The sequence below is a fragment of the Rosa chinensis genome, chromosome 4 (genome assembly GCF_002994745.2).
Source record: "Rosa chinensis cultivar Old Blush chromosome 4, RchiOBHm-V2, whole genome shotgun sequence".
NCBI lineage: Eukaryota > Viridiplantae > Streptophyta > Magnoliopsida > Rosales > Rosaceae > Rosa > Rosa chinensis.
In genome coordinates this window covers 40,659,453-40,680,926 of record NC_037091.1, presented here as the reverse complement: position 1 = coordinate 40,680,926, position 21,474 = coordinate 40,659,453, and the positions used below count along the sequence as shown (strand labels likewise).

General features: G+C 38.8%; 1 protein-coding gene and 1 pseudogene across 1 annotated transcript; one reads left to right on the top strand and one right to left on the bottom strand.

The window, feature by feature from the left end:
- Positions 1-1,163: 1,163 nt before the first annotated feature.
- Positions 1,164-2,846, bottom strand: LOC112199309 (annotated as a pseudogene).
- A 10,699-nt stretch (positions 2,847-13,545) lies between these two features.
- LOC112199308 (transcription factor MYB90) lies at positions 13,546-20,258 on the top strand. The gene is made up of 3 exons (XM_040519050.1): positions 13,546-13,705; positions 13,935-14,064; positions 19,665-20,258. The coding sequence occupies exons 1-3, from the start codon at positions 13,600-13,602 to the stop codon at positions 20,098-20,100; spliced, it is 672 nt and encodes a 223-aa protein (XP_040374984.1). The 5' UTR covers positions 13,546-13,599; the 3' UTR covers positions 20,101-20,258.
- The last annotated feature ends 1,216 nt before the right edge of the window (positions 20,259-21,474 follow it).

Genomic DNA, 21,474 nt, shown 5'->3' with positions numbered 1-21,474 from the left:
TTGTTGAGAAAGTGGGATCCTCCATCACTTATGATGGCTCTTGGAGTGCCATACCTTTGAAAAATGTTCTCCTTGAGGAACTTGAGACATTGTGATCATTCTTGGCACTTGCAATTGCTTCTACCCACTTAGAAACATAGTCAACTCCAACAAGGATGTATTGATTGCCATAAGAGCTTGGGAATGGTCCTATGAAGTCAATGCCCCAACAATCAAAAATTTCTACTTCCATGATGTTGGTGAGGGGCATTTGATTCCTTGAAGCAATGTTACCACTTCTTTGGCATCGATCACAAGTACTAACATAGGCATATGCATCTTTGAAAAGAGTAGGCCAATAAAAACCACAACTTAGTACCTTGAATGCCGTTTTCTTCCCTCCAAAATGACCTCCACAAGCAAGTGTATGGCAATGGGAAAGGATACTAGGAACCTCCTTTTGAGCTATGCATCTTCTCAACATTTGATCCTTGCCAAACTTGAACAAATATGGGTCATCCCACAAATAATGGCGTGCTTTTTTGAGGAATCGCTTCCTTCCTTGGTAATCAAGCTCACTTGGAATGTACTTCCCTTCACTTGCATGGTAGTTCACCAAATTAGCAAACCATGGGAGCTCCTTGACATTGATGTTGAACAATTGCTCATCCGGAAAAGTGTCCTTCAAAGGAATGGAAGAGTCGTCACCTCCTTCAACCAATCTTGACAAATGATCCGCCACTTGGTTTTCTTTCCCTGGTTTGTCTTTGATCTCAATATCAAACTCTTGCAACAACAAAATCCATCTTATCAATCTTGGCTTAGCCTTCTTCTTTGACAAAAGATACTTCAAGGCACTATGATCCGTGTGCACAACTACTTTGGTACCAAGTAAATAGCTTCTAAACTTCTCAAGAGCAAAGATAATTGCAAGAAGTTATTTCTCTGTTGTGGTGTAATTAATTTGTGCATCATTCAAGGTACGACTAGCATAGTAAATAGCATGAGGTACATTCTCCTTCTTTTGAGCCAAAACCGCTCCCATAGCATAATCCGAAGCATCACACATTAATTCAAAAGGAAGAGACCAATCCGGTGCAATCATGATAGGAGCTTGAGTGAGCATCACCTTGATTGTCTCAAATGCCTTCAAGCAATGTTCATCAAACACAAAAGGAGCATCCTTAATTGGCTAGCAAATCACAAAGGGGCTTAGAGATCTTGGAGAAATCCTTCATGTACCTTCTATAGAAACCGGCATGTCCAAGAAAGCTTCTAATTGCTTTGACATTGTGTGAAGGTGGTAACTTGGAAATCAGCTCCACCTTGGCCTTGTCAACTTCCACTCCTCTTGAACTCATCACATGCCCAAGAACAATTCCCTCATTCACCATGAAGTGGCACTTCTCCCAATTCAAGACTAGGTTGCAATCTTCACATCTTTGAAGCACAAGGGCCAAATGGTGTAGGCATTGATCAAATGAATCCCCAAAGACACTAAAGTCATCCATGAACACTTCAATGAATCTCTCCACCATGTCACTAAAAATGGAAATCATGCACCTTTGAAAAGTTGCTGGTGCATTGCACAAACCGAATGGCATTCTTCTATAGGCAAATGTGCCATATGGACAAGTGAAGGTGGTCTTGTCTTGGTCTTCCGGAGCAATGGGGATTTAATTGTAGCCACTATACCCATCAAGAAAGCAATAATACTCATGGCCGGCAAGTCTCTCTACCATTTGATCAATGAACGGCAATGGAAAGTGATCCTTCCTTGTGGCATTGTTGAGCTTCCTGTAGTCTATGCACACTCTCCACCCATTTGCTACTCTTTGAGGGACAAGCTCTCCCTTATCATTAGCCACAACCATCATGCCACTTTTCTTGGGAACCACTTGAACTGGTGACACCCACTTTGAATCGGAAATGGGGTAGATGACACCAACATCAAGTAGCTTCATTACTTCCTTCCTTACTACTTCTTGCATTGGAAGATTGAGCCTCCTTTGTGGATCCCTCCAAGGCTTCATATCATCTTCAAGGAGGATCTTATGCATGCACATACTTGGACTTATGCCTTTGATATCGGCAATAGTCCAACCAATGACCTCCTTGTGATCATCCAACACCCTAAGTAGCTTTTGTTGTTGCAAATCACTCAAACATGAAGAGATAATTACAGGTAACTTGTGGTTTTCACCAATAAAAGCATACTTTAAATGAGGAGGAAGTGGTTTCATGTCAAGAGTAGGTGGACATTTAATTGATGGAAGTAAAAGGGTAGAGTTAGTAAGAGGTATCTCCATCTTTGGTTGCAAATGCGGAGTGCAAGGCCTTAAGGCTTCAAGCATAAGCTCGGCTTCTTTGGTTGCCTCCTCAATGAACTCTATACCATTATGATGCAACCATGTCTCCAATGGATCTTGAGATGCATTTTCAATGAAAGTTTTCTCCACCATCTTGTCAATACCATCCAAAACATCAATTCGGAAACAATCATAGGCATTTGATGGCTTACTCATTGCATCAAAGATTCTAAAAGCAATGGTAGTATCATGAACAGTCATAGTCATCAAGCCCTCCTTGACATCAATCTTCGTGCCGGCGGTTGCCATAAATTCTCTCCCAAGGATGATAGGTAACTCCTTTTCATGAAGAGAAGCCTCTTCCATGTCTAGAATGATGAAATCCACCAGTAAGATCAAGTCTTCTACCTTTACAAGAACATCTTCCACAACCCCTCTTGGGTAAACAATACTCCTATCCACCATTTGCAAAGAGATAGCAATGGGCCGGATTTCACCAATTCCAAGAGACTCATAGATACTATAAGGCATTAAGTTGATACTAGTACCCAAATCCATCAAAACTTTATCAAAGAAGGTTTTACCTATCTTGCATGGAATGGTGAATGAACCCGGATCTTTCAACTTTGGTGGAAGCTTCCTTTGCAAAACCGCACTAACGTCTTCACTTAGACATACTTTCTCATCCTTCTCAAACTTCCTCTTGTGGGTTCATAGCTCCTTGAGAAACTTAGCATATGTAGGAATGGTTTTGATTGCATCCAAAAGAGGGATGTTAATCTCCACCTTCCTAAATAAGTCAAGAAACTCCTTTTTCACCTTCTCATTCTTTTGCTTCAATGCCTCTTTCCTTTGAAATTGAGGATAAGGAAGGGAAACTTCTTTCTCTTGAACTATCTTCATAGGAGGATTGAAAGTGATACCTCTCTTGAATGGTCTTTCAGTTGAAGTAGAGCCTTCTTTGTCATGAGTTCCGGCCTTGGTATTAAGTTTGTTCTTCAAGGCTTCCTCTTGCACTTCTTGTTCTTCCAAAGCTACTCTCAAACCCAAAGGTTTGTCAAAGGCATTCGTCTTCTCATTTAAACATTCTTCTTCACCATTATTAAACCCCAAGATGACTTCTTCATGTGACAACTCTCTTGCCTTGCCCTTTTCTCTCTTTTCAAAATTGGGTGGCTCCCTTGGAGTCACAACTTCATCATTGGTAGGCATGTGCACATTATTCTCAACTTGCCTCCCACTTCTCAAAGTAGTAATGGACTTGGCTTCATGCCTTGGGTTGTTCTCTACTTGGCTTGGAAACACACCTTGCTTTCTTTGGCTTAGGTCTTGGGCTAGTTGCCCCATTTGTATCTCAAGCTTGCTCATGCTTTGGTGAAGGACATTGATCTTCTCATCTTGCTTTGCTTGAGTACCCTTGTTCTCTACAAAGAAACTCATTAACATGTCTTCAACACTAGGCTTCTTCAACGACTCTTGGGGTGAGTCGGGTGACACTATAGGTTGTGCTTGAGGTGGAGATTGATAAGGTGCTCTTTGGTATTGATTGTTGGCTCCTTGATTGTTGTAGTTGGAGGAGCTTGCACCTTGATAGCCACCACTAGGCCTTTGAAAACCTTGGCCTTGATCACGATTGCCCAACCCTTGTTCTCGGATTTGATTGCCTCCCCACCCAAAGTTAGTGTGGTTTCTCCATCTGGGATTGTAGGTGTTACTATATGGATCATTTCTTGGCCTTGGTTGGAAACCAACTTGATTGCATTGCTCCATGTCAACTTGAAGTGCACCTCCTCTTGGACAAAGCATTGTCTCATGTTGATCACTCTCACAAATTAAGCAAACTTGCTCAACCATCTTGCTTGACATAGGTTGGAGTTGCTCTCGGTTTCCTTGAGCATTAAGAATCAAGTCTAGCTTCTTATTCATGTTGGCCTCAATCCTCTTCCACTCAATTTGCATTTGAGTGTTTGGTGGATCCATCTCATACATATCTCCTCTTCTTTGTTGATCTTTCAAAATCACATTGGCTTCCTTTACTGGCCTCCTATCACTTTTATTATCATAGAGTTGGGATGACTCGGCTAGTGACTCAAGAACGCTTTCCGCTTCAATCTCATTTTTATCCATGAAGCTCCCTTGACAAGCATTGTCACTTCTTCTCTTGGTATCTTGGCTTGAACCATTGTAGAAAGTGCTTAATAGCAACCACTTCTTGACACCATGATTAGGGCAATTTTGCTCCATGTCTTTGAATCTCTCCCAAGACTCATGACTCGGCTAGTGACTCAAGAACGCTTTCCTCTTCAATCTCATTTTTATCCATGAAGCTCCCTTGACAAGCATTGTCACTTCTTCTCTTGGTATCTTGGCTTGAACCATTGTAGAAAGTGCTTAATAGCAACCACTTCTTGACACCATGATTAGGGCAATTTTGCTCCATGTCTTTGAATCTCTTCCAAGACTCATGGAACAACTCCGATGGGAACTCTTGAAAAGTCATGAGTGAATTCCTTAATGCATTGCTTTTTGATGGTGGAAAGTACTTCTTGAGGAATGCGGCCTTCATGTCATCCCATGAGTTGATACTTGCCGCCGGAATCTTGTACAACCAATCCTTGGTCTTATCCTTCAATGAGAAGGGAAAAAGCCTTAGCCTAAGGTTGTCTTCATCAATACCATTGAGTTGGACCGTTGAGCAAACTTCATTAAATAGCTTGATGTGCCTAAATGGATCGCCGGTGAAGCCACCATCAAAAGCCGGTAGAAGTTGCAAGGTACTTGGCATAATGGAAAAGGCATGAGCACATGGTGGCAAGACAATGCAACTTGGATGATTTGTGAAAGTAGGAACGGTGTAGTCCTTCAATGGCCTTGGTTCATCACCCATGTTTAGTTTAGGACACTCCTCCCTTAGTTGCCTTAACAACTCCTGTGCTCTTTGATCAATGTATTGAAGTAGAGTGGGTGGACCGATGGGACGAGGTTCTTCTTCACCACTATCCTCTTGAATGATATAGTCTTGATCGTCACTTGGTGTGCTTGGAGGAGATGGAGGCTCTTCACTTGATTGAGCAATAAGATTCATACACATCTAAAGAACACACAAAGTGAAGGATATAAGTAACTAGAATTAAAATAAAATGCAAGGTATATACAAAAATAAAATAAAAAATCACGACCCCTTTTTTTTTTCTAAGTAAAGAGAAGAGGAATTCGATCTTTGGGTGTTGCCTATCACACAACAGTTCGGTAATTCCTTTCAATGCGACCAGGTAAGGAGGGAAAAGATTTTGGTGGAGCAATGCTCACTTTTCAACCTTTCGGTTACCTTTCTCTTATTCGATCCTTGCCTAGACATCGCATTAATTGGGTACGCCTACTTATGTTGAGTGAATAAGGTCGACGTTACAGAGATGAGATTCCTAATCTAATTTACTCTAATTAATATTTTTATAAATTTTTTTTTTTTTTTTTTTACAAATTTCTATCAACTTCTAATCCAAAAGAAATAAATCTAACTATTAAATATTTAATTTTGTAACTAGAAAGTAAAATTGCAATAAGTAATAAGCAAACAGTAAATAGGCAAGATTAATTCTTTTTTTATATTTTCTACAAGCTCACAATTTATCCTTTTCTTACCACAATTTACTAATTTACTTATCAAAGTACCTACCACAAATTCAAAAATAAGGTGACTACCACAAAAACTAATAAAACAAAGAAGAGATAAGAACACAAGTTGAAACACAAGAAAAGAAAATTTTCTAGCTTCCCCAAAGGCAAACCGAGCTAGGAATCGGATTTTACACCAATCCCCGGCAACGGCCCCAAAAACTTGTTAGCCAAATAGCCACCCTCAAGTATAAGGGCCAAGTTATAGTGTAGGGGATTATGAGTATGGGATATCGTACCCAAGGGATTGGAAAACCCACTCTAGCTAAGGAAAACCTAAAGGGTGCTAGATGAATATGCAAATGTACAAGTCATAAACAAGAGCTCACAAGTGAACCAAAGTTCATGGTGAATATATGCAAGATGGTGTAGTGGTTTGATTTTTGGCTTTGAAAATGGTTTCAAATCAAATTAACACAAAATGAAACTTGAAATGTAAACTAGGCTATGTTAAACTAGATGTGATAAAATGGATGGAAGTTAGAGCTTTAGGTTGTTCACCATAGCCTCCCTTGCATGCATTGATGTTCAAACTATAAGTAATGCAATCCTAAATATCCAATTACCCTCTTAGCATCCAGATAAGACTACTAAGGCCTAAACTCCTTTTATTTTATCAATTTCCACCGGATAAGTGCGAAACTAACTATCCAAGAACAAGTTACATTACCGGATAAGTATAAATTCCTTGCTCCTAGATGCATAAAGATTTGAGTTTAGATAATCAAGGCAGCAAACCAATCCTAGATCTAGGTGATTTTAACTCACTACCCTCACATACACACCTAGTGTGCTATCATGCTTTCAATGTCTAAAGCTAGCTATTCTCTAAACATTGTTCATGTAATGACAAATACAAAGTATTCAAATTAGCTAGATTCAAATACAAGCATTCACTTCTTGAATTAGCATGTGAAGATGATCATGGAAAATGCATCAAATAAGACTCAAACATCAATTCATTACAAGTTTGGCTAGGGCTTTCAACCCTAGCCCCAACAAACTAACTACTCACTCATAATCAAATACATAAGCTTCAACATGTTTATGAACATCAAACTAAAAAGTAGGGATAGAGAAGGGACTAGTGATAATCAAGTTGAGGATGGTGTAGATGAACTCATGTGATGCTAGACTCCTCTCCTTCTTCTTCAAAGGTTGATAATCGAATATGAGATGTAGAGATGATCAAGTGGTGAAATAGTGGAGTAGTGAAGCTTTTTGTCTATGAAATGGAATGGGTAGATGGAAAAGAGGATGAAGGTTATGGTGGTGGTAATAGAGGTTTTATGAAAGAGATGAAGAGAGAAAGAAGATGCTATGGATTCAGAAAAAATGGTCCTTGAGAATGAGAGGAGAATGTGTTTAAATAGGGAAGAAAAAGAAGAGTGAAATGATGAGTGGCAGAAAAATAATGAAAGTGGAGTATGGAAGGGGTTTGTAAAATATGGAAAAAATGGAGTAATGATGAAATGAAAGTAAAGCGTGAAGGTGAAGAAATATGGAAGTGATGATGATATATTAAAGAGAATGGAGTAGAAAAATATATCCAAGGAAAAAGAGAAAAGCATCTAGCTTTCTTCATGTGGGTGGGACTATGTTGAGCTGTTTTTCAGGTCACTTTCTGCCCCTTTATTCCTTCAATTATATCTCCACCAAAAATTCGGAATGGGCCTCTGACTTCTTTATATCAAATGTTCCTCCATGAGTATAGATCATTCTGGAAGAATCTCAGAGTTAAATTCATTGTGGTTCGACCGTAAATGCTTCTAAAATACGTACAGGTCAGGTTTTTCAGTTTTCATCTTTCAGAAGATTGGACCGACTGTTTGAAGCCCAAACAGGCTATGAATCTCTTTTGTGACAACAAGGCAGCCATAGACATTGCACATAATCCAGTTCAACATGACATAACAAAACATGTTGAAGTGGATAGACACTTTATCAAGGAAAAGCTAGAATCAGAGATTATTGATGTACCCTATGTGAAGACTGGAGATCAACTTGCAGATATTTCGACAAAAGCTGTTTCAGGTAAGGTATTCCACAACTCACTTGACAAGTTGGGCATTCGAGACATCTATGCACCAACTTGAGGGGGAGTGTTGACATGAGCTGTATCAATTAACATTATTATAATTTATCTTGTGTATTGATTAGATTTATTTTGTGTATCAATTAGCATTAGTGCTATGGTTAACTTAGATTAGGATTGATTACATTCCTTTGTGGACATGGATGTAACACTATATAAACCTCCTTGAGAGATGAATAGAGATATGACATTATTCCGTATACTTTCTAACAATGTCAAGACCCAAAACCAGTCGCCATCGAGCACCCACAATCCTGGCGAAAATGCCACTTCATCTCTTAGTCGTTGCCCTTCAAGGGTTGCAGGAACTAAACCATTCTCATGCCGTTTTGATTTCACACTTCCGCTGATGAATCTCCCCCATGACAAAGTTTAAAATCAGATGAGAACTGAGCCAAATCTTGAAGCTTCCATCCCCCCGAGTGATATGGAGTTCATGTTGTCAACAATTTGCCGTGCTTAATTGACATTTCTGATTCATACAAATTATGTAAGCAATAATTGTATATTTTCATTTCTTTCTTTGTTTTCTATAAAGAAAAATTTCCAACCTTAAAAGCAGAAATAAATGTAGCCATAAAAGCAAAAATAATGGTGGCTTATTCCCCAAGTAAGTCATCGCCTATATAAAGGAGGATGGACGTCCAGGTAATCCGTCTCATTCCGACTCTTTCTACTCCACTACTAAGAAACGTACTAACTTAGGTATCAGAGGGTTTTCTGCAAGTTCACAAGAAGGAATGGTCTGCAGACTGAAGAAGTCTCTATACGGGCTTAAGCAATCCCCTAGAGCATGGTTTGGAAGGTTCAGACAGTCTATGAAGGCAATTGGCTACAAGCATAGTAACTCAGATCACACTCTCTTCTTGAAGCATAGAAGAGATAAGATAACTGCCTTAATTATCTATGTGGATGATATGATAGTGACAAGAGATGATCAGGAAGAAGTGAAGAAGTTGGAAGCTTATCTATCATCTGAATTTGAGATGAAAGATCTTGGTGGATTAAAGTACTTCCTAGGCATTGAGGTGTCCAGATCAAAGGAAGGCATTTTCCTATCGCAAAGGAAATATGTCTTAGACCTACTCACTGAATCTGGCATGTTGGCTTGCAAACCTGCAAGTACACCTATGGAGCAAAATCACAAGTTAGCAGAATATCCTGTTCAAGTGCCTTCCTAACCGAGAGAGATATCAAAGACTAGTTGGCAGACTTATCTATCTCTCTCACACTCGTCCTGACATTGCATATGCTGTGAGTGTGGTGAGCCAATTCATGCATGCTCCAAGTGAAGACCATATGAATGCAGTATATCGTATTCTTAGTTATTTGAAGTCTGCTCCAGGCAAAGGGATCATGTTTTCTAAAAATATTCATTTAGAGGTGGTTGGTTATACTGATGCAGATTAGGCTGGATGTATCACTGATAGAAAATCAACCTTAGGATACTTCACATTTTTGGGAGGTAACCTTGTGACATGGAGGAGCAAGAAACATAAAGTAGTTTCCAGATCTAGTGCGGAGGCAGAGTACAAAGGAATGACTCAAGGTGTTTGTGAAATGTTATGGCTATGTAACTTACTAAAGGATTTAGGGTTCAAGCCCAAACAGGCTATGAATCTCTTTTGTGACAACAAGGCAGCCATAGACATTGCACATAATCCAGTTCAACATGACAGAACAAAACATGTTGAAGTGGATAGACACTTTATCAAGGAAAAGCTAGAATCAGAGATTATTGATGTACCCCATGTGAAGACTAGAGATCAACTTGCAGATATTTTGACAAAAGCTGTTTCTGGTAAGGTATTCCACAACTCACTTGACAATTTGGGCATTCGAGACATCTATGCACCAACTTGAGGGGAGTGTTGACATGAGCTGTATCAATTAACATTATTATAATTTATCTTGTGTATCGATTAGATTTATTTTATGTATCAATTAGCATTAGTGCTATGGTTAACTTAGATTAGGATTGATTACATTCCTTTATGTACATGGATGTAACACTATATAAACCTCCTTGAGAGATGAATAGAGATATGACATTATTCCGTATACTTTCTAACAATGTCAAGACCCAAAACCAGTCGCTATCGAGCACCCACAATCCTGGCGAAAATGCCACTTCATCTCTCAGCCGTTGCCCTTCAAGGGTTGCAGGAACTAAACCCTTCTCATGCCATTTTGATTTCACACTTTCGCTGATGAATCTCCCCCATGACAAAGTTTAAAATCAGATGAGAACTGAGCCAAATCTTAAAGCTTCCATCCCCACGAGTGATATGGAGTTCATGTTGTCAACAATTTTCCGTGCTTAATTGACATTTCTGATTCATACAAATTATGTAAGCAATAATTGTGTATTTTCATTTCTTTCTTTGTTTTCTACAAAGAAAAATTTCCAACCTTAAAAGCAGAAATAAATGTAGCCATAAAAGCAAAAATAATGGTGGCTTGTTTCCCAAGTAAGTCATCGCCTATAGAAAGGAGGCTCGACGTCCAGGTAATCCGTCTCATTCCGACTCTTTCTACTCCACTACTAAGAAATGTACTGACTTAGGCATCAGAGGGTTTTCTGCAGGTTCGCAGTTAGGAATGGTCTGCAGACTGAAGAAGTCTCTATACGGGCTCAAGCAATCCCCTAGAGCATGGTTTGGAAGGTTCAGACAGTCTATAAAGGCAGTTGGCTTCAAGCAGAGTAACTCAGATCCCACTCTCTTCTTGAAGCATAGAAGAGATAAGATAACTGCCTTAATTATCTATGTGGATGATATGATAGTGACAGGAGATGATCAGGAAGAAGTGAAGAAGTTGGAAGCTTATCTATCATCTGAATTTGAGATGAAAGATCTTGGTGGATTAAAGTACTTCCTAGGCATTGAGGTGGCCAGATCAAAGGAAGGCATTTTCCTATCGCAAAGGAAATATGTCTTAGACCTACTCACTGAAACTGGCATGTTGGCTTGCAAACCAGCAGGTACACCTATGGAGTAAAATCACAAGTTAGCATAATATCCTGATCAAGTGCCTTCCTAACCGAGAGAGATATCAAAGACTAGTTGGCAGACTTATCTATCTCTCTCACACTCGTCCTGACATTGCATATGCTGTGAGTGTGGTGAGCCAATTCATGCATGCTCCAAGTGAAGACCATATGAATGCAGTATATCGTATTCTTAGTTATTTGAAGTCTGCTCCAGGCAAAGGGATCATGTTTTCTAAAAATATTCATTTAGAGGTGGTTGGTTATACTGATGCAGATTAGGCTGGATGTATGCCTGATAGAAGATCAACCTCAGGATACTTCACATTTGTGGGAGGTAACCTTGTGACATGGAGGAGCAAGAAACATAAAGTAGTTGCCAAATCTAGTGCGGAGGCGGAGTACAGAGGAATGGCTCAAGGTGTTTGTGAAATGTTATGGCTATGTAACTTACTAAAGGACTTGGGGTTCAAGCCCAAACAGGCTATGAATCTCTTTTGTGACAGCAAGGCAGCCATAGACATTGCACATAATCCAGTTCAACATGACATAACAAAACATGTTAAAGTGGATAGACACTTTATCAAGGAAAAGCTAGAATAAGAGATTATTGATGTACCCCATGTGAAAACTGGAGATCAACTTGCAGATGTTTTGACAGAAGCTGTTTCTGGTAAGGTATTCCACAACTCACTTGACAAGTTGGGCATTCGAGACATCTATGCACCAACTTGAGGGGGAGTGTTGACATGAGCTGTATCAATTAACATTATTATAATTTATCTTGTGTATCGATTAGATTTATTTTGTGTATCAATTAGCATTAGTGCGATGGTTAACTTAGATTAGGATTGATTACATTCCTTTGTGTACATGGATGTAACACTATATAAACCTCCTTGAGAGATGAATAGAGATATGACATTATTCCGTATACTTTCTAACAATGTCAAGACCCAAAACCAGTCGCTATCGAGCACCCACAATCCTGGCAAAAATGCCACTTCATCTCTCAGCCGTTGCCCTTCAAGGGTTGCAGGAACTAAACCCTTCTCATGCCATTTTGATTTCACACTTCCGCTGATGAATCTCCCCCATGACAATGTTTAAAATCAGATGAGAACTGAACCAAATCTTGAAGCTTCCATCCCCACGAGTGATATGGAGTTCATGTTGTCAACAATTTTCCGTGCTTAATTGACATTTCTGATTCATACAAATTATGTAAGCAATAATTGTATATTTTCATTTCTTTCTTTGTTTTCTATAAAGAAAAATTTCCAACCTTAAAAGCAGAAATAAATGTAGCCATAAAAGCAAAAATAATGGTGGCTTGTTCCCCAAGTAGGCATCGCCTATATAAAGGAGGCTCGACGTCCAGGTAATCCGTCTCATTCCGACTCTTTCTACTCCACTACTAAGAAACGTACTGACTTAGAAATCGGAGGGTTTTCTGCAGGTACCCCCCCCCCCCCCCCCCCCCCCCAAAAAAAAAAAAAATTCTTCCTCGAGCTGACTATCAAACTTCGAGTCAACGCTCGAAGGAAGCTTCTCGATCAACTCCCGCTCCAGTCCGCATTCATTGGTGAATCAAACTTCTCTACGGAATTTTTCGTCTCAATTTTCGATATTACCAACTTTAAAACAATTAATTCTTTGTAGTAAACATTAGAATGAACAAAAGAAAGTCTTCAATTTTATAGTCGTAAACTTTGCATTCATCTCCTAATTATAGCTTTTTTTTGTATATATGACATCCAATTTTAACCATTTTCAATAAAACTAGGTTATTTAACCATCTTGACTAGGTTACTTAAAATACATGTACTACTAATGTAGTATATGTAGTAATGTTCATATTATTATAAAGAATTTTATGTTTATTTCGTAATATACATGTATGTTTATTGAAAACCATAGTATATAAAGCTAAATATTTAGATAATCGGTAGATTCGGTATTTACCAAAACCAAACTAACTTTTTCGGTAATTTTTTATTTCAGTTTTATCTGTCTCGATTACTAAAAAGTTTTTTTTGACTTGTCAAGGGGAACCCAAAGGCTTCCTAGGTCTAAGATAAATCTCTTCAGCGCATTTGAAATGCTCCAATTGTGCATTGCAGCACAGGACCTGACCACTTTGACAGCTTCGGGACTAAAAAGTTAGTTTATCAAACTTAAAACATCGGTCGGTAAGCAAGTGGCAGCCCTAATTACTACCATCATTTATTGTTGACAAAAACACAAGCCAAGTGGTTATTTATTGTTGACAAAAACACAAGACAAGTGGTTTCAATAATGTTGACAGGTACTCATTTTCAGTTAGCCGAGACACTACGTTGACAGACTAGCGAATTGTACGGTAGGTTCTGTTGAAAAGAAGTGTACATATATGACTCCTTTTAATGGATGCAGTGGTTCGATTATTTGCAAACCACCATTTGAAGACGTTCTCTTTGAGACCAACTATATATATTTAAACGTCCAGGGGGCTTAAGTTGTGTGTGCATGCTTCTGACTATCATATCAGTAATTTATTGCTGAATACTGATATGGAGTTGAGAAAAGGTGCATGGACCAAAGAGGAAGATCATCTTCTCAGGAAGTGCATTGAAAAACATGGAGAAGGAAGATGGCACAAGATTCCTCTCCAAGCAGGTTAGTAATATATAAATATCATCTCTTGATCTATCTGACAGTTGCATTCTACAGCTTACAATCCGTTACCCGATATATCTCTGTGTGTGTGCGTGCATTATGTACTTTGTATTTACTAATTTTGCTTCATGCATGTTTCTAGCCAGAATTAGAAAAATGATATGTTGCTTATGTCAAGTATAAGGTTATTTGTTTCATTGTTTGCAATATTGTACGTACATACTTGCAGGCTTAAAGAGATGCAGAAAGAGCTGTAGAATGAGGTGGTTGAATTACCTTAAGCCAACCATCAAGAGAGGAGAATTTGAAGATGATGAAGTAGATCTAATGATTAGGCTTTACAAGCTTTTAGGAAACAGGCAAGGACTACATACTACTGATCGATTTCTCTATAACATACTAATTAAGTTCCGGGCCAATAAGGTCAAAAAAAAAAAAAAAAAAAATCTTTTCTGCCCTTTCAAACACGAAAAGAAAAATTTCTGTTAATTTACTTATCAGATGAAATGGATGAAAATTTTTCTTGTTTGACAATAAAGTAATGTACTATCTACCAATAACTTTTTGTTTTTGGACATTTTAAAGCATCAAATATGAGACAAATCAAAACAAAAATGCTAAACACTAGTTAATACCATGCTATACTATCTAATTTGTATAATAACTTTCGATCAAATGACCAAAGATATAAACACTTAGCATATTTGGTCTAGTGGCATAAATCTCCCATTCGTGAGTAGAAGGTCGTAAGTTTGATTCATAGAAGACTAGTTATTAGTAAGCATACACTTGGTTACTAAGTAATCAAAGATTTTCTTTTTTGAGACAAATAAGTAATCAAAGATGTTATGGTGACTCACCCTTGAATTTTTTTTATTTGGGCTAAATACTGTTTACTCCCTGAACTTTCACGGAAAAAAAATAGTTCAGTCCCTCGCGTTTTAATTTGACACATTTGCTTCTTGTTCTTTCAATTTTACACACAATAGGTCCATTCTGTTACTCTCCATCCAAATGCTTCGTTAACTCCACATTTTTAAGAATAAAATTACCATAATAGCCCTGACTTTCTCATTCTTTAATTTTTTTTTAATTTTTTTTATTCTCTTTTTTTTTTTCTCTTCGACATCAGACCAGATTGCCTCGCTCTTCATCACAAGAACCCTCTCTTCCACCACCATCGAGCCTCCGAAATCAAAACCCCAAAACCAGTAATCATTCCCACACCAGAAAACCCAACCCCGTTGGAGTTCTCCACCGCCATAGCCAAAACCACCATAGCCAGAACTGCCATCGCCCAGATCTCTGCCCTCGAAACCCTAACCCACGTCGCGATCAACTACCTCGTGGCTATAGCCAAGTCCTCGACCTACTACAGCTTACTGAATTTGGTTTCTCCAAAGGACGAAAGAAGAAGTTAGATCGAATGAGAGAAGCTCTCGGTTTTCCGATGCCTTTTCCAGCAACTCCTGCGACGGTTTTGGATGCATGAGCTATGAAAACAATCCTCTCACCGTACTTTACGTGACAGGACCTGCCCTGAATTTCACCCTGAAATCCGAGGTGGCCCTGTGGGACCCACCTTAGGGATAGCTCTACCAAAAATTCAGCAGAGTCACCCCTAAAATGGACTACCCAAAAACCTGTAAAACACACAAAAACACTACAAGCAAACCAACCTTATACTCCTGGAGCCACCCTGCTCCCAATTACCAACAACTCCACTTTCATAAAACTCAACAATACTAATCCCAAAGGTTATCAGAGCAATACTACTATACACAGGGATATAAAAAGAAGAAGAAACGATCAAGGGATCCTACACTGCGGAAGTAGTGACAACTATGCCTCAAATGCCATGTACGCCCGACCTCAACTAATAACGCCTGCAAACTGGGCATTTGAAACTGAAAGGCCCAGGGGAAAGTAAACGAAAAACGTTAGCGTGAGTGGACAAAAATAAACAATTTAAAAGAAAAATGATTTCATACTTTCCCACATTTATCCTCTTTAAAAACCGATGCTTGCAACAATTAGAAAACACATTTAGCTTTAAATCCAAGAATTTCAAAACGATAAACCTACTAGCCTCGCTAGTCACAACATTCGAAAAATAGATCGTAAAACCGAAATCTCGTTTCTCAAAAAGATAAGACCAGCCCTGCTGGCTATAGTGAAAATCAGACTAGCCCTGCTAGTCAAGCAACGATAAGATATGGGGAAGAAGTATCACCATACGAAAGAAGGGAGCCTCCCAGGCTCGGGTCGGAGTGTCCCACACTCTGGAGCATCCCATGCTCTGCTCGACTCACCCGCGAACACATAGTAAGCAGGGAGGAGTACTAATAAGGCTCGACTACACCCACGTGAGGAGGAGAACTAAATGACGACCCATGTATGGTGGGTAAAAACCATATGAAAATCGAAAATCAGTAAGGCTTCCCCATAAGTCCCGCGAATAAAACAAAAACACGGGTACAATTCCCAACCGTACCCGGAAATTCTCGATAAAAAGTCATATAAATCAACAGCGTGTCCCACATGCTAAAAGAATAATTAGATCATCATCAAGGCATTCCCAATGCCAAAACCGAAGGTCGATGAATAAATATGAAAACTAACTCCATCGAAATCTCATTTCGAAAATCTCTTATAAAATCTCAAATCGACGAATAGAAACATAATATAAATAGTATAATTCCGGAAATCACCTCGAAAATAAATAATTCGTCAAATAGGATTATAAATCATAACCAACTTCGGAAACAAATCATTATCGAAAGAAATTATATGAGATAAAGTGAAATCAATCTCCGAAATTAAATCATATGCTCAAAATGTAATCTGATAATTAAATAGAGCAAACTCTAAGAAATAAATGCATGCATCATTATTTAAAAACAAAAGTCCACTCACAGTACTATTGGGTGACCACACAAACGAGTTCCTTCATTTAACCGTAGCTCGCGGCATTGCCCTGTACACAATTATATTTCAGTAAACGGCAATCCGATAAAATAATTACGAACCTAAATGAAACCCGAAAATCCCTATCTTCATTGCTTCTCGGATTCAACCAAAATCTCTCCCACAACACCAATTCCTCAATCGACATATTCCCCAATGAAAACGAGGGAAATCCAACGGCCGGATTTCCCACAATTCAATCACACAACTCCGAACTTCGGAAATTCACAAACAATTCCAAACTCCTCCAAAATTCACCAAACTTCACATACAAGCACTACAACATTTATACAATTTATTGGGCTAAAAAATGGAATTAAAACACTGCCCTCCACACCTCCACGCGCCACCAACAGTGGCAGCGCGTGGGCCCCACGCGCCGGCGGCCACCACCTCCGATGGCCACCAAATTTTGGCAGCACCACCTACACAACAGACCCAACAGTTTTCACAACTAAACAAGTTCCAATTTTACCTTGAAGGGCTCCAATTTGGCCGGTGAAGTTTTTCCAGAAAAACTCAAGAACCCTAGAAATTGCAATCGTTAATTCGACCTCCACACTGCAAATTGAAATGAAAAACCTTAGGGGAAATAATCACTGGCAAAAACAAAACCTTCGACGCCAGTTTGGTGGCCGGAGACGGCCGGAATCGCCTGAAATCGACAAAACTCCCAAACTGCTACGGTGAACTTCACGGCTCAAATCCAAGCTCCACCGGTCGAATCGCTGCAAAACACCACCACAAGCGTGACAAGGATGAAGAGGCGAGCTTGCTGGTGCCCGGATTCCATCGTGGGCTAGCCGGAGGAGGAGGAAATCGGAAGAAGAAGAAATCGGGCCGAAGAGGAGAAAGGATCGGGGGAGAGGAGAGAGAAAAGCCGGTAGGTTTCCAAAATTGGAAACTTACCACAGTAACTTGGCTATTTATAGAAACTTACCACATGAACAGTAACTTTAGTATTTCGCTTATATCTTTCACATACAAACTCCGATTTTTACGTACCACATATCCACGCGCTCGGTTTAACGTCCTCTACAACTTCCATGAAGAACATTTTCTCAAATTTTGACCCAAACAAAAAGTCAACCTTTAGGGCCACTAAAAGTACTTAAATGACAGTAAAAGTGAAAGTAAAGGTCGTTTACCGTCCAAATGACTAGTGAACCGGTAAATTCAGGTTCGGGACGTTACACTACGTCAGCCTATAATCAGTTTTTGAAGTCAACTATGTTTTGGAGAAATTGCATTTTGGGTGCGCACGGCCACCATCGTGGCCACTGTGTTCAATGGTGGTTTTGTCTCTTCTCCGTCCAATTCTAACTTGAATTTTCATTTCTAGAGTGAGAAATGATGTTGGCTGCATTTCGGTTACAAGATTGGTGAATTTGTGGAGAAGTGAGCAAAGGGAGAATTTTTCCCAGCTATTGTGTTCTTTGTCAAAGGGACAACTTCATATGTTCTGATGTTGTTTGGCATCAAGGTTAGTTAGGTTTTTCCTTGGAGGCTTTAGATGATATTGTGTATGTGAATATTTGGTATTCGATTACCTGAGTATGCGTATTGATCATAGGATCATTTGAAGTTCGTGTTGGCACAAGGAAGGATTCAATGAATTCACTGGTTCCCGGAAGTGGGGGAGCCGAAACTGGTTAAGAAGAGAAATGGGGAGGAGTTGTGGGAGGATTTGGTAGTTGAGAATGGGAATGGGAATAGGAAATAGGGAACTTGGGTTAAGAGTAAGAGGGGGAGAGTGAAAAGGTTGTGTTTTGGAGGTGAAGTGTGACACCAGTGAGGGGGAAATGACTTGAAATGCTGAGACGTTGGTCTTGTGGGATTTCAATGAGTTTTTATCGAAGACTGATAATCTGATACTAGGTTTTACAAGGTGATGAGGGGGTTGATTTTTGGGTTGAATTAGAGTGGATTTCCTGCTTGGGTTTGGATTCTGGGGAGGAGGGGGAGGATGAGCTTGATCGTTGCCGGGGTTGGCTTAAGGAGTCGGTGGCTGAGAGTGATTTAGTGATGCCATGGCTGGAAGAAGGATTAGTAATGTCGGGTGTGGGGTTCGATATGGTAGATAAAGAATTAGTGCCGAATAGAAGAATAAAAGAGAGAATAAAACAAATTAAAGAATGAGAAAGTCAGGGCTATTATAGTAATTTTATCCTTAAAAATGTGGAGTTACCGGAGCATTTGGATGGAGAGTAACGGAATGGATCTATTGGGTGTAAAATTGAAAGAACAAGGAGTAAACGTGTCAAATTAAAACGTAAGGGACTAAACTATTTTTTCCGTGAAAGTTCAAGGAGTAAACAGTATTTAGCCCTTTTAATTATTAGCGGTAGGGTAGCAAGCCACCTCGGTTACGTTAACAAGTTAATAGCACACTCAAGCAATTAGTATTCAGACCAAGGTCCACAAGGGTATCCCAGCAAAGCTAGACTAATCCCCCACTATAGGCGCACGAACTCGAAGGCCTGTCAAACCTGCTAGCCACAAACTAGTTGGAGTTGAGATTCGAATGCTAGACTGCTCGACGAACTTTACCACACCAGGTGGTTACTCACCCTAGAATTTAATATCAAGTGGTTGAAATTTTTTTTTTTTTTGGGAAAATTATATATATATATATATATATGTATATATATATTAAACAAAAAAAAGATAGCATCTAAGAGGGACATAAGGCCAAGATCCCTAAGAATAAACAACAAAAAGCAATATCGGCCAAAACATAAGGAAGATGAAACATAGAAAACTGAATCAAAAACTAAAATGCACAATAAGCGTTCGATTGCGGGTAGAGTAAGAGGTGGAAATTAAAAAAAAAAAATCATATTGTATCTGCCATTTCTTATACACTTCGGATCCAACGTAACTATTTTTATGTTTTACATTTGCGTTTACTATTTATGCCTCTTTTATGTGCAAAAGTAATGCAACCGCAATAACATATATTTCTTATTTTCTCTATACTATGTATATAAAGGTGGTCATTGATTGCTGGCCGACTTCCAGGAAGAACCTCAAATGATGTGAAAAACTATTGGAGTGCTCGGAGAAGGAGAAATATAGATCTGAACATCGTAAAAGATAAATCTCGAGAAATGACAAGGACCACTATAATAAAGCCTCGACCACGGACCTTCACAAAAAGTTTACATATTCCCGGTGACAGAGCAGCAACCTTAAAGAATAGTAATATAAACATATCATTACCTCCAGTAAACGGACTTGATGAGTGGAAAATTGTACCACCGGAACATGTCTCTACAAACTTATGGGTTCAAGATATGGCCTCAATGACCAAAACATGTGCCAATGTTGCCGAACGAAGTTTCGAATCTGACCTTTGGCATTTTCTCCAAGAAGAGATGAGAGAACAAGATTCAGATGATCTAATAAATCTCAAAATAAAAAATTAAAGTCTAAAAGAGATTCATGAGACCCTTATGCTACCAGAAATCGGAAGTCTGTTGTGCGTCTTGATTTTTGATTCAATCAGCTCTGCTTATTTATGCTTATGTTTTGGTTGTCTTTTCATTTTGGTATTTCTTCTAAGGGATCTTGGCTTCATGTGCCCCTCTTCGTTGGTACTATCTTTTTATTTAATAAATTACTTTAATTGCATTTCACGAAAAAATAAAAAAAAGATTTAGACGATCTAATAAATCCATGTCATCCAATTGTGTGTTGTAACTAGCTAGTCGCTATTTTGTTTTTTTTTTTTTATCTGGAGTTGCTATTTTGTTAAATTATTAATTACATTTGCTGAACGAAAGCCATTTAGCTCATTTGTCATTTCCTACGTTTTGGTATATTTGTTAGGGAATTGCTTTTGCATCGACCATCAAATTATGTTGTTTCAGGTAGGGGTCATCAACGGGCCGGGCCCGGCCCGACCCTGCCCATTCATAGCGGGCTTGGGCCGGGCCTTGCTATGTTTTTAAATAATTGCTGGCCAGGCCGGGCCGGGCTTTATTAAAAATCAAAGAATCAAAGCCCGTCCATATAAAGCGGGCCTTGCGGGCTTTTTCGGGCCGGGTCGGGCTTGGCCTTGCGAGCTTTTTTGGGCCGGGCCTTGCGGGCTTTATTTATAAATAAATATTTAAAGACACAAGTATTTTTTTTTAATCAAGCTTTGGAAATTCAATGGATAATGATCAAATACAACCAAAGATAACAAATCTATATAACTATATTGTACCCAAAAAAATCTATATTTATATATAGATACTAATTTATTGATAAATAAATTTTTAAAGACACTAATTTTTTATAAATCTATATTTATACATCATACACTCTAAAGAGCTACATATAGCAATTCAAAAAAAATGAGAAACCGACCGTTGGATGAGTTTATTATAATAAATTATGAGTGTGGTAAAAATTTAGCCAATTTCACCATATTTTCGAATCCGATCGGATTGGTCAACCGTAGTCACTTATATGTTTTATTGGTTGACCGATGCCGTGACAACCGCGAAACGTGCTTATTTTTTCACATCATGTTTGTATATATTCCATCAATGGATGTGCGTGGACATAAGATAAAAAAAAAATTAATTTTAATTACAAACACATTGGTCTATACCAATTTTATTCCTAAAGTTGTATGACTTATACATTGCATTTAAATTGTTTAGGTTCATTCTAAAGCAACCATGAAGTAGAAAATGAATTAGGAGAAACCAACCGCTCGATGGAGAGATTGTAATGTTTTATGGTGGTTATAGAAAATCCAGCCAATTTGGTTCTCGTTTCGAATTCGATCAACTAGGTCAAACGTAGTTACT